This window comes from Grus americana, chromosome 10 (genome assembly GCF_028858705.1).
Source record: "Grus americana isolate bGruAme1 chromosome 10, bGruAme1.mat, whole genome shotgun sequence".
In the NCBI taxonomy this organism is placed as follows: domain Eukaryota; kingdom Metazoa; phylum Chordata; class Aves; order Gruiformes; family Gruidae; genus Grus; species Grus americana.
This window is the reverse complement of record NC_072861.1, coordinates 9,528,151-9,541,625: the sequence shown is the minus strand read 5'-3', so window position 1 is coordinate 9,541,625 and position 13,475 is coordinate 9,528,151. Positions and strand designations below refer to the sequence as shown.

General features: G+C 42.5%; 1 protein-coding gene across 1 annotated transcript in view; it reads right to left on the bottom strand.

Moving 5' to 3' along the window:
* Window positions 1-299: 299 nt before the first annotated feature.
* Window positions 300-13,475, bottom strand: part of RFX7 (regulatory factor X7) — a 49,671-nt gene continuing 36,495 nt past the window's right edge. Inside the window, exons 5-9 of the mRNA XM_054836691.1 lie at window positions 11,678-11,794; window positions 8,948-9,032; window positions 8,095-8,302; window positions 5,180-5,475; window positions 300-4,235 (exon numbers count right to left, since the gene is read on the bottom strand). Coding sequence (XP_054692666.1) covers window positions 927-4,235; window positions 5,180-5,475; window positions 8,095-8,302; window positions 8,948-9,032; window positions 11,678-11,794 — 4,015 coding nt within the window. The 3' untranslated portion in view covers window positions 300-926. The remainder of the gene's footprint in view (window positions 4,236-5,179; window positions 5,476-8,094; window positions 8,303-8,947; window positions 9,033-11,677; window positions 11,795-13,475) is intronic.

Below are 13,475 nucleotides of genomic sequence, written 5' to 3'. Positions count from 1 at the left end.
CAAACTTAAAAAATGAATCTTTAAAAATAGTATTTTAATGAGCTCCAACAGCTCTTTTATTTAAAAAAAGAGGGAAAATATCATGTTCCTTCTCTAACATTGATAAATAATTAAACAGTACCTATCACTTTAAAATAGGGTGTTATGCCTAGATTAAATCTCAGTGCTCAAAATCTTTTCACATGAATTTTACCTAATATAAAAACATTGAAGTGAGAACTAAAATATCAAGTATGTCATGAATATTAATGGATAAAATAACTACATAGATTTCTCTTAAATAAAAAATTTAGTGCATCTTTCTTTTTCCTTGATCGTTCCTGTTAGTTTTTCCTATCTCTGCGTTTTACTGGAGATGTCAATGGCACCAGTGCCACAGAGATTTCCCACAGTTCACCACCGAGCAGTGCTCAAGGCAGCTGCACTGTGATCAGGCACCTGCATGTCACCTGGTTCACTTGTACCCACTCCCCACCACCCACCTATCTGCAGGCACCCTGCGTGTCAGGCCTGAATGACAAAGGTCAGTAAGGATCATCTACTAAGAAGTAACAAGCAATACAAAGTATGGAAAGCCTACTAACAAGCTCGACTTCAAACCCTCCCAAAGCCTCAACCATAGTTGTCACTGCTGGCTGGCTCTTCACCACTTCTCTATTTGCTACAATAAGAAATGTTGAATGGGAAACACTATAAAATTCAAATTTTAATACTGGCTTTGATAGCCTATTGCCTTCAGAGATTTGTTTAAAATTGGTAAGACTGCCTTTTCCCTGCTGAAGAATGAGCAACGGGTACAGCAAACTTTTTTTAAAATGCCACAATACATAGCAAGTGTTTCTGCTGCGGGAGGCACTTCCATTAAGACAAATACAATACGTCTGTCTTTTAGATACAGTGTGCTACATACATATTATAAAACAAGATTAACCCAACATTTCAACAGCAGGATGATCCTTACTCTCCATCCACTCAAAACCCGATGTAGTCATTGAGTTAATGGATTCATTGCAGATTTGTTGAAACAAGGGGTCATTTTTTAATTCCTCCAGTGTAGCATCATCGTCTTGTCCCTGCTGACGACCTGGATCAAACAGTAGATTTGTGTCTAAAGTGTTCAGATCGTTAATGCTGCCTGAGAGCTCGGAAGACAACCTGATGTCGCTGGAAAAGACAGATGCAACGTTATTGAGATCTGATGCCACCTGATTCACCAGCTGCTGGTTTGTTGGCAGACTGTCCTCCCCTAAAAGGTCTTTTACAGTGCTGCTAAAATCTAACTGCTGCTCTCCGATGTCTGATTGTGCTTGGTTATCGCCAGAAGAAAAACTGATCTGATCGGTGCTGCTGTTTTTTGTGAGGTAATTTGGTGTCTGGAATTCATAAACTGAAGTGCTGGAATTGATCATATTTTGTGGGTTGGCACTAGGAAAAGCGGCGGATGTCTCTAAAATCTGAGTGAGATTCATCCTGGCTGTGTAATTTGAGGGCATGTTGTTCACTCCCAAACCTCTCACTGCATCATCGCTATCAGAATCAAGTTTGTTTAACAACACATTGGTTATTTTTTTAGTGTTTGTTTGTTTCTGAAGAGACGGGAAGGCCGTCTCCATCATCACAGTCAACGGGACTGACTGGCTTCTTTGCGCTATGTTATTGGCACTGGTGTCTGCATGGATATTAGCAAATACGTTGTGAACTTCAGGAGTCACAGGACTTCCAAAAGATGTCAGGTTAGAGCGTGGTATGTTTGAAACAGGGTAAACAGTGCTTCCACTGAGATTACGCTGGCGATGGACAGCAGGGCTCACGCTCCGGCATCTCAGACTGTTGTTGAGAGAGGAACCAGTTCCTTTGTTGTCCAAAGGAGCAGGAACAGCAAAGCCCTCTTGCTTGGTGGTGCTACTGACAGGGGCTGCCTGGTGCTGCACAGGTGAAACAGGAGTCACGCGACCAAAGTGAGTATCGTGGTGGCGCGGCTGAGACTGGTATGACTGGCCAGGAACAGCAAAAGCATGGGGTTTCCTGAAGCGGTCTTCCACCAGCTCCTGATAGCTCGTGAGGATGCCATGGTTTGCAACCGATGAGTTGCTAACACCACTGTAGCCATTATTCATCCACTCAAGCTTGGTTTTGTCGGGATGGGTAGCCATAGGCCGCTGCATTGGCTTCACGGGGCTACTTGATATAATGCTGGCATCGTGGTAAGCCATACTGGAGCTGATGGGAGTAAACGCAAATGGGTTTCGGCATTCCACAGGACTTGGAGGGACACTGCTGCTGCAGTTCGAATGCGGTGTGCCAATGGGCGTATGCCGGCTGCTTCCTAGAGCACTGTCTACGGGAGTAGTCTGAGCCAGCCTCGAACAAGGGCTCTCTCGGGACATGTTCTGAGATCCAGCGATCATTTCAGAGGTGGGTGTGGGAGTTGGGGTGGGAGTGGGAGTCGGGGTCGGAGTGGGGGTGGGAGTGTGAATCGGAGTGCTGTTGTGGATTGAATGGTAAAAGTGCGTGCTGCTTGGATGAGATGACACGGGAGCTCCTTGAGCTGTGGTCTGACTCTGAAGTGCCATTCCTAGACAACCACCATAAGGATGAGAATTATTCATGGACATTTGCTCCTCCATGAGCACCAGCTCCTCCACAATGCTGTCCTGGGTAAGGTCATCATCAAATGAAAAGAAGTTTTCATTTGACTGAGGGACTGTATGTTCAAACTCTTTCAGCTCAGACTGCAGAGGTAACTGATTTGAAGACTGTGCTTGCATTTGACCCAAGGAGGAGTCCTGGATCTGGCTCTGTAACTGCTGGTTGTACACATCCTGCTGTATACCCTCGCAGTGCACTGGCTCCCATGCCGATTCCGGTAAGTCACCAGATCCAGAGTGCCCTGCAATAGTCATAACACTGATATCTTGCTGCTGTTCACAATTCACAGATGCAAAGTCAGAGGTTTTGGTGATATGGTGCCATGTATTTGGGTTAAAGCTGCCATCGGATTTTGAATCATTTTCTATGATAAACATGTTTCCTTCCAATTTTACTTTTATATCTGGAGATGATGCTGATACAAGTTGCTGTCCTAAAGTAGAATCACTGGTATTTAAATTGGTGCTCAAAGAAAGGTCTGTTGCTAAGCTTGCTGCAGCCGCAGAAGGTACAGGCACCTTCACAGATACCTTGCTGGGAACTTGAGCAAGTGTTGCTGTATTGTCACTGTTAGCTAACAATCCAACCTTTGGAGACTTCTTAACACTGTTTGCTTTTTGACCCTCCACAGCATTACCAGCTGAAAGCTGCTCCACCAGTGGTTTCTTTACAGGTGGTACCTGGGAATCCTGAAGTGTAGAAGGCTGTCGCTTTCTTGGACTTTTAGTGCATGTTTTGTCTTTAATCGCAGACTCACCAGTAGGAGGTGAACCGATGCTGGTGCTGGACAAGTTTTGACTGGCAACCGAGAGCTTTAGAGTGCTTTGATTATTGCCTGCTGAAGAAACTGGTGTGATCTCATTAGATTGTGTTTTATATTTGGTCCCCGCTTCTTCAGCTCCCTGATCACAGCCCTTAACTGGTTTTGCCTCCACGTCATCAGCTGAAACCTTCAAGGTTGCAACCTCAAAATTAATTAGTTGAGCAGGAGGCAGGTCAGGGGTTGCCTTTATGGATTTAGACACGTCAGAGCTCTCTTGGCCCTGTACCGAGTTCTCATCCAGCAATGCTTCTGGTTCCATTTTGATCTTGACTGCAGGTGCAGCTGCAACAGTGCTAGGCTTGGATCCCGGAGACTGAAGTGAAACAACAGATCCATTTTTGATCTGTGGACCAGTCCTCCCTTCTTCCACTGCTCCTGCACTACTGCTAACTGAAGGCGTCTGTTTGACAGGCACACTGCTGTTGCTTGGGGCAAGAGATATTGCTGTCATTTTTACCACATTTAAGGAATTCACATGTGGTGCTGGCACAACAGTCTTGATTGGGCTACTGGTAAAAAGCACCGTCGTGGGAGAGCGGATGGTGAGAGCACTGGTATTTGCTGGCTTCGGTAAGATCTGCGGGTAGCGATGCCGGGCAGAGCGGTCACCAACTGGGCTGGCGGGAACGTTCTGGGGAGTCTTTGGTGACTGCTTGACTGATTGCATGTGCTGAGTGACCACCTGAACGTTGAGCGGCAGGACCTTGCTATCAGACGATCCCATAGGACTTGGGGACGTCACCAACTGCCTGGTCCTTGGCACCTGTAGAAAAAGAAAAGGTGTGGCGATGAAGCAAGAAAGTCCCCAGGGCCCAGAGACCACCTCATCCCCAAGCATTTTGAAGGTGAAGAACAACATAGCTCAGTACACCAAAGTTACGAACATCAGTTTGAAACAAAACAAGCTCTTCAACTATATACAAGACAATTCCTATTTGTCTGCCTAAGTATTGGTAGACAGATACATGGCCTCAATTTTTGAGGCATGAGGCACTGGTCTACACACTAGTCTGCTCTTCTGCTAATTAAAGGTTCATTCTCATACCATCCTTCACCACATGGAACAAAAAGACAGACATACAAAGGTTAAAGAGGAGAGGACCTGTTCACGACACTGCTTATTATTAAGGTTTCAAAAGCGAGTTAAATACAAACCCGCTATCAGGCAGAAAAATTGGCTTACCTATTGAAATCGACAACACAGCTAACATCTTAAAAACAAAAAACCTCTCCCCCACCACCCACCCAGTTCTGTACGGCTGAAAGAGAAAGATGTTCCATACTACAGACATTCATGCAAAAATAAAACTGTTGCTGTCAACAAATGCACCAGGCCAATGAAAGTCAAATTAGATTCCATATTAGGGGCTCAGCGACCCACACAACTGGTGTCAGGTCTCGTCTGGTTAAACTTCATCTCAGGGACAATTATTCCCACATATAACCTTGATTATTGCTAGCTGAAATACCACTGTCAATGACTTGAAAGACAAACTTGGCCTATGCTATGTGATCAGAATTCTGCTGCCTCTGTATCGCTCCCATAACTCATGTGGTACAACATGGTCATTGGGACAGAAAGCACCAAGGGATCCAGCCTTTGAACAGAAACTGTTTTTTTATCCCACTAACACCACTGCTTAGTTACTGACAATTTACAACCCTTTTGTAAGGTGGTTTCTCTAGACAACTGCTGAAGAACATTACCGGTATCGGGCTGGGGACAGCTGCCACAACAATGCCAATAGGCGGAGGAGACAGAATGGCAGGACTTCCATTAGATATACTGGTCACGCCGTTGGTTGCAGTGCCTTCTGTTTTCTTTGCTGGAGACTCTCCTGGCAAAGGAGACTGCAGTTTCTGTTCTTGCTGTTTCTTCTGGATCTTACGTTGCAGCTGCTGCTTGGCATCAACAGGAGATGGCAGAGTTTTCACTTGCGGTTGAAAAGAATTACTTTCAGCAGTAGGTATAAAAGCTGAGGGCTGGGGAATCCCTTTTATTCCTGAATACAAAAGAAGAGTAATGAATTATAACCACACTGACCCTGTGTGCTGTAGTGTCACTTCTGTATCTAACCACACAGAATACATGGCAGGCATCTCCGCAACCATTCTGGGAACACCTCCTCCATGAGGTGCTCCCATCCACTTCATGCTCAAATCTATTCAGTGTTTCAGTTTATTTCCACATTTGTGGCAAAACCTCTATCTGTTAGACAAGCTGAGCATTAGCTGCTAAAATACTATGTACTGGCATCCTGCTTCTAGTAATCCCAAATTGCAACTTTTGTCAGCGAAGTCTAAAAACCAATGCATTTCATTTAACTGACAGTAGAGGGCAGCAGATATGTTTTAGATGAACCTTTAGAATTCATCATCTACTGTGTTTTTGTTTTGTTATCAATGTCTAAGGCAGCTTTAAAACTGAAACATCTTTCCAGAAAGCTGTGAGCCTGTGTCACAGAGGAGGAGCTCTGAGCAGATGGTATTATCTAACGGCCAATGCATATATCATCAGAATGGATCACAACCTCTGTGCGATCAGGGATAAAGGGGAAAGAAGGGCAAGAAGAGAAGTGTCCAGGAAAAAAAAAAGAAAAAAAGAAGGAGGAAAAGGTGAAAAAAACTACAGAAATTAGAATGGGAGAACATTTTTTTTCTGGAGACAATGCCTTGCTGATCACAAGCAAGTGGTGCTTCCAGGGAGAACAACAGGGAGTTAGTCTCATCTGCGCAGCTGACACCAATTTCCCTTACAAAATCACATCATGTTTATGATCTTTTGTTTATTAACAGTCAAGAGGATTAGCATGCTGTCTCAGTGACCAATTAACCCTACTGAACTGCCCCTCTAAAAATGCTTTAACACCATTTCATTTAGACTTCGCAGGTTTCAGAGTTTTTAAAATAACTCTAATTATAAATTAATCAACCTCATTTTAGTGCAAGTATTTGGTTTTAGACACCCAGGAGATGCTTAGGAACTGTGGTCTGGGAGCCCATCCTCTCTGCATGTATCATGAGAGCTTGAACACCACAACACATCTCCACTTTCACAATTCCTTCTTCACAGAGCAGTGAAATGCCCAAATACATTGCAGTTACTGGAAAACAAGTCATCTACGTGGGCTGAACACTGAAGGCAAGTAACATTTATGAGAAAAGAACCGTCAACAAATCTATCTTTGAGGGTGAAAGTTTGCTTTTTCCTCAGTTAATGCACAGAGACACTGTAGTTCCTTGTGGTAAAGAGCAATGGAAAAATTTTATTTGACGTTCTAGAAAGAATCTCTCCTGAAATGACTATCCAAGTCAAAGGCACGCATTGGAAATAGCTGCCCTTTTCCTTGAAGGAAACCGTCTTCTCTTGAAGGAAACTGTCTTCTCTTGAAGGAAGCAAGGGGAAGAAGCTACACGAGTTGAAGAGCTGTACGTATACCTAGTGTTCCTTCTAGCAGCACGGGAAGCAGAACCAATGAAGCCAAGCAATGACAGGTAAAAAAGGAGCATGCAGGCAGCAAAACCTGCCGCTGCCACCCGTCAGTTCCAAGTTGCAATAAAGGAAAGAGAGCTGGAAGGAGAAAGAACATGATCCAGAAGGGGAACACCCCAAACCACAGCTCTGACCACCAGTTTCCATTTGAAAGCGCCTGTCTCAAGTCAAGAGATTTGCTTTGATCCGAACACGTTTTGTTTGACAGGCCAGGGCAGAACCTTCCAGAGGGAACTCTGGGGGGCATGTTGTGTACCCACACTTCCCTCCTCATCCTTCATTTTCGTGATTTACTTCATCCATAGCCACAAAAAACCACTTTAAATGATTAAGTGACTGATTCTGAGCATGAAGAGGGAAACAAAGGACACAAAAGTAGATGTACAAACTGCCACATTGAATGTAAGCTTTCCCACAGACTGAATAGAACAGGAATTCATCTGACGTAGCAAAATACAAAATAACTCTTCTCTTTACCTCAATCCTTAATGAAGACTTGAAAGTGAGTGCTGGAATCTCAGTCACACAACTGACCTGAAGAAGGCCCTCCTGTCCCTCTCAATGCCCCTCAAGCCCCTATTTCTAATGTGATCAATAACAAAGCAGCTGACATGTTTGTACTACCTGACACTGATCAAACAGCTCAGGAAAATTTGCATCTGACGTATCAGAAATGCCTGTAAGAAAATCTGCTCTTGAGAGAAAATTGAGAGAGACAATTGTTTCCAAATTAGGGCAAGTTATCAGACAGAAACACAGCTACACCAGCCATTTGTCTACAAACCAGTGCTCTACCGGCACCAAACTCCTGATCTAGCAAAGCACGTAAATTCAGCACAATTACTCATATGCCCTGAAGTGCTTTAAAAGAGCAGGGTCCTCATCGGAGGAACAGGAGAATCACAAACTAGACCTGAGACCACTGCTTATTTTCAGATCTCTTTACCCAGACTACCAGCAAGAAAAGTAATTTACAGCAATGTGGACTAAAATCACGCAAATGCATGCTCAACGCTCAGTCAGATTTGAAGTTTGCCCTGAAGAGAAGTGCTTCCTCAAACCAAGATGTTATTACTCCTTAAACAAAGATCCCCTATTTCATCCGTTCAGCACTGAATTATCTCATTACCTGCTGGTGCCCCTGCCATTACTGTTAAAGCTGCCATCGACTTGGTACCGATATAGTGACTTTTTACAAGGAAACGAGCCAATTCCATGACTGTATCAAAAGGCTGGCTCAGCACTTTCTGGGCCCATTCACAAACAAGCCGGCAGGCTGCAGAGACAACTTCCTCATCAGCACTTTGCAGCTGCCCAGACGGCTCTGCCCCATCCAACTAAAACAAACAAACAAAGGAGGAAAGGTTACTTAATAATTAAAGGATTATTAAGGCACGAAAGCAAAAATGGAGAGCAAATGATGAGCAGAAACACATAAAAAGTTGAGTATGTTCAATTTTTCATGAAATTGGAAGAGTGAGATCACAACATCAATATCACTCAAAATGAAACATGTTAACATTAATCTACTGGTTGTTTCCAAAGGCATTATATGGAGCTGACATTTCTGGAAGAAAATCGCAGAGACAATCTTAATATCTGGACCACCAAAAATTGATGCTCCCTGCATTCGGAGGTATCACCTCAGCAGCCACTGTTACCCAGGAACTGCTTCTTTCACTGCGGTTCCTCTTCCCTAGCATTGACTTTTTTTTTCTTAAATATACAGTAAACCCAAATCAGAATGAAAGTTAAAAAGATATAGCTTATGGGTGGCAACACTGTCAAAGTCTGCTTCACCTCCAAAATTATTTTTTTAATAGCACTGCAATTTGTTCTGAGCTTTACAGGAAAACATCAAATGATTCAGAATATAAGTTTCATAAAGAAAAAATCTTAAAAACTACACAGGTCTTCACTTTGTTTTGAGAATTTCAGACAGAAGAACATAATAAATGTTAATAAGCAAGTACATATCATACCCCATCTCCAGTTTTATGAACATCAAGGTTGGGCAGTGTTGGCATGTGCACAAAAGCCTTTTTCCTCAGTCCACTGTAGCAATATGTGAACAAAAGTTAAGGTCTAAATCATCTCTGCTTGTTGGATAGGAGCAAAGAGCAGTAATTCCTCTGATAACCGCTCTTAAGTTTTATAAGCAAACTCAACAACAGATCTAAGAATTGCTGTCATTAACATAGTCTCATAGCCAGCCAGAATCACAGCCTATAAATGGCTGCGTTCTTGGGCAGGTTGTTGGGCTTCTCCATCTATGCAGAGGAACAAGTGATGCTGGGCATGATGAATTTCATTTGATGACTTATAAGAAACACTAAACATGCCAAGCAGTTTCAATTAGCTACTCAATATTTAAATCATTAACAGAAATTTGGACTAAACTACCTTCCTAAAATGAGATGGAGAATGCATTTTCAACAGTTAATCACTATGAAAATTGCATTCCCAAATTTTAGTTTTACTTTATTACGATGACTTCTTTTTTGCCTCTTTTTCCTGACAGATTCTTCTCCTAAGGGACTTCTACAAACTGAAGAAGTTGCCCATGACAAGATAGAGTGACTGGTGAGAACATTTCTTCCTAAGATTTCACACAAATTGTGGCTCTCTCCCCACCCATGATTAATTCTTCTTCCATAAAAATATGGACATAAATACTCAGATTTGTTCTTACACTGATCTCATCAAATCAGTACACAAAAATATAGTCCCTCCATTACTCTTACTCGTTTATAGGTCTAAAAACCAAATCTGCCTTTTTTCCTCTCCACAACATTAGTCTGGGAGTTCACATACAGTGTCTCTTCTCTGTGACACACCAATCCTTTTCAGGATTACTAATTTTTCACATTCTGTAAACGTGTCTGTATTTCTCTTTCCTAGACCATGGAGTTTGCATTTGCTTGCATTAATCTGGATGGAGTATAATACAGTAAAATAAATGTAAGGAGGCTAGGTATTAAGGTAAGTGTGAGATAAAGCCACATTTTAATCATTCTGAATTAGAAACTTAGAAATCAGAACTGAAAGAGATTCCCCTCGGTGAAGCTACAATGACAACGCATGCTTTCTTCCTAGCTCTATCCAGAACATCTCTACTAAGTTTTGGACTCCACTGCTAGATAATCCAACACTGCATTTTATGAAACAATTTAACTGACACATAACTTTTCCATTGCCTACTCCATGGAAGGTTTTTTCCTCTACGGAAGACAAGTAATTCTAGGCTGCCCGCTAGCATTTAATTCTGTCTGTAAGTGCAGACTTCAAATGAGACCTTGGCAAAGGCCAGTATTACAGTGAGTCCATATCATTACTGATAGTTCTTTTGAGTGGTTTTTAATTAGAGCCTACAAGCACCTTGATGCCTTTTAACGCTCTCCCCCTCTTGCTTATTGCAGTGGCTTAGCCCACCGTGCACGTCAGAATGGAACAAGACTTGACCCCAGGGGATGCAGCAGGTATTACATTACTGCACAATGGTTTCTGAGGATTCTCAAGGGAAGGTGTAATTCTCAACTTGGAAAAGACAAAATTCTTGCTGATGAAAAAACTACTTACTTTGAAAATCGCTAACAGTTTTGGATTTTTTTAATGGAACACCTCAGCGTGCTAAAGACTAGACAAACTACAGCTTAGTCTCAGAAAAGCCTGAGAAAAATTCACATCCTTGTAGCCTAAGACTTGATTATTGCATTTCTTTCCTAGCAGAGCTTCTTGCCCCTACACTGAAGCAGCAGAACCACCAGTGGTATGAGCAGACTCTTTTCCCCAAAGTCTTCACAGTGGCTGCCTATTGATAAACTAATCTGTCCCAAAATCTAACTGTGTATAGTTCTGCCTGCAACGATTATGTCTAATTACACTATGACAACATCAGGTTTTTTTAAGTACTTTAAGGTTTGTATTAAGTTATAATTAAATGGGGTAGTGTTTTTGCACACCCTCTGAGATGGACTATTTCTCTAACACAGGAAAAGAGGAAAGGAAGTGGATTCCAACTTAGGGCACAGGGAAGACGACTCTGCAGTCGAGAGAGACAGACAGTGCTCCCCATCCTAGAAGCTCTTGCTCTGAATTGTCTTTCCTATCTCAGGAGCTCTACATCATGCAGTGAAGGAAGCTGTCTCCCCCCTCTGATGGCAGGACAAGCCTGGGATTGTGCCTTCCAAGCGTGATGTCAGCTTTTGTGATGACTTCTGGGTTCCCTCTTCTCTTCCAATCAATACTAATGGTTGAGGAGAGGCAGTTTTATGAAGTATCTGTAGCACAGCTTAAGAAGGATCTTTGGCTTTAAAACTAACTTTTAAATTACTGGTGTGCACAAGTATAATATAAAAGGAAGAAATGTTCTGATAATTCTGAGCTGTACCACCAATAAAATACTAGTTACTGCACATATATAAGGCAAGTTCCTTTATTCCAGTATCTCCCTTTGCACTAAATCATAAAGCTTCTTTGATTCCTCGCTGCTGTGACAACTAAGCATCAGAACCTAAATTTAAGTACTTGTTTCCAAAGTTATATCTCGCAACCTAACACTACCACAATTAATAATTTTTAAAGAACACTGGGAAAGTGTCTGCATTTTTTATTTAACATTACTTCTACATTTAGCTGGTAGTTAAGAAATAACGACAGATGTTCTCCAGGCAAGTGCAGAAGTTACTGAGAAGCGTTCTAGCAAAGGATATTTTGATTTGCCTCTTGTGCCTAGACGACGGGCCTTCATATTTGGAAAGACGTTTTTCATGATCTTTCCAAAGTCAGCAGCACTTAATGGGTGGTATCCAAGATTGTCACAATAGCTCCTGCAACAAAGAGAAAGAAAGCAAGAATGGAATCAAAGTTAATACCAGAGGCCAGCCTGCATGCTTGACTCCATCAAAGGTTTTCAAAAGAAAACACTTATACCCATCCATATTTAGAACCACATTTAACATTCATGAAGCTATCCACAACGAATTGAATGCATTAAAAATGCATAAACAGAGCTATTAATATCATAGTTTTTGCCTTGTTCTCTACTGAGTTCAAAGAGAAGTCATGTGGAGACATAACAAGTAGTGGCATTATCTAGAGCACAGTTAAGATTTACTCCACAACTTAGTTTGAAGCATGGGTCAATTCACTTGTTTTAGGACATAACAAAAGCAGAGACGCTGTTCTAGCCAGAGGTATAGCTTGAGTATGGTAAGGTCTGAAGTCCTGCCTGATACTTGAAAAGCAGTAGGTAAGAGATTTGTCAGTGTCCAGAGAAAGATTCTGCCTACACAACCCCAATTTAATAGAGCTTAACAGAACTGAATTTAATAAAACATAGCTTCCCAGGGAACCAGCTTCACCATTATAGGCGTCACATAAACACGTACTGAGGACCTAGTCCTCTTACCACTGTGCCACTTCTGAACTATGAGAGCCGCTTAATTACAGACATCCTTAACAGTCCTAAATGAACAGAGATTTCAACTGCCTCTGCCAACGTAGATCTTGGTGCGACTGAGTATACAACCTGATGATATAGAGGAATAAAGCAATAAAAGGTGATCTTTTTGCTAAGTTTACTTATTCTAGTAAAATGGGAACTGTTATCTGTCTTCAGTTCTCAAAAACAGCAGAAGGCATTTTGTTTCAACATCTATTCAGATGTTTCAACATCTGAGATATTTAAACAATATCTCCTTGAGGCAAAGAACAGGAATCTTTGATTTTGCTGCAAAACGTGAATGTTCTGGAAAGTCACAAACATGTGAAAGCAGAGGAGAAAACCGGGAACTGCTCTGGAAGGTTTACCTACACAGCAAGTGCTTCAGGCTGCACAAAAGATATGAACGCCATATCGCCTTTTGTCCAAGAGCATTGTGGTATTTCACAGTTGTTAATGCGCTAAGGCCCAAAACATACCATTAAGGCATTCTCATTCACATTTCCTACAGTCACAGAGTCAGCACCAGATCGCAATGACCTCCTTTCCTGTAAGAAGTCCTACCAGCAATACACAAAAACAACCTGCCTCTGAAAAGAAGAAGTGACTGTACACCGCCCTGTGTGGGCATCAGCAGGAGAGCGGAAAAACAGTAACTTCTCACACCATGTTGCCTGCTACTCTAACCAGGTATATAGATGCGGAGGAAAGGAGGAGGAAAGGAGGAGGAAAGGAGGAGGAAAGGAGGAGGAAAGGAGGAGGAAAGGAGGAGGAAAGGAGGAGGAAAGGAGGAGGAAAGGAGGAGGAAAGGAGGAGGAAAGGAGGAGGAAAGGAGGAGGAAAGGAGGAGGAAAGGAGGAGGAAAGGAGGAGGAAAGGAGGAGGAAAGGAGGAGGAAAGGAGGAGGAAAGGAGGAGGAAAGGAGGAGGAAAGGAGGAGGAAAGGAGGAGGAAAGGAGGAGGAAAGGAGGAGGAAAGGAGGAGGAAAGGAGGAGGAAAGGAGGAGGAAAGGAGGAGGAAAGGAGGAGGAAAGAAACTGTAGCTCTACAGAAAGCAGTATTTCTCAAGAT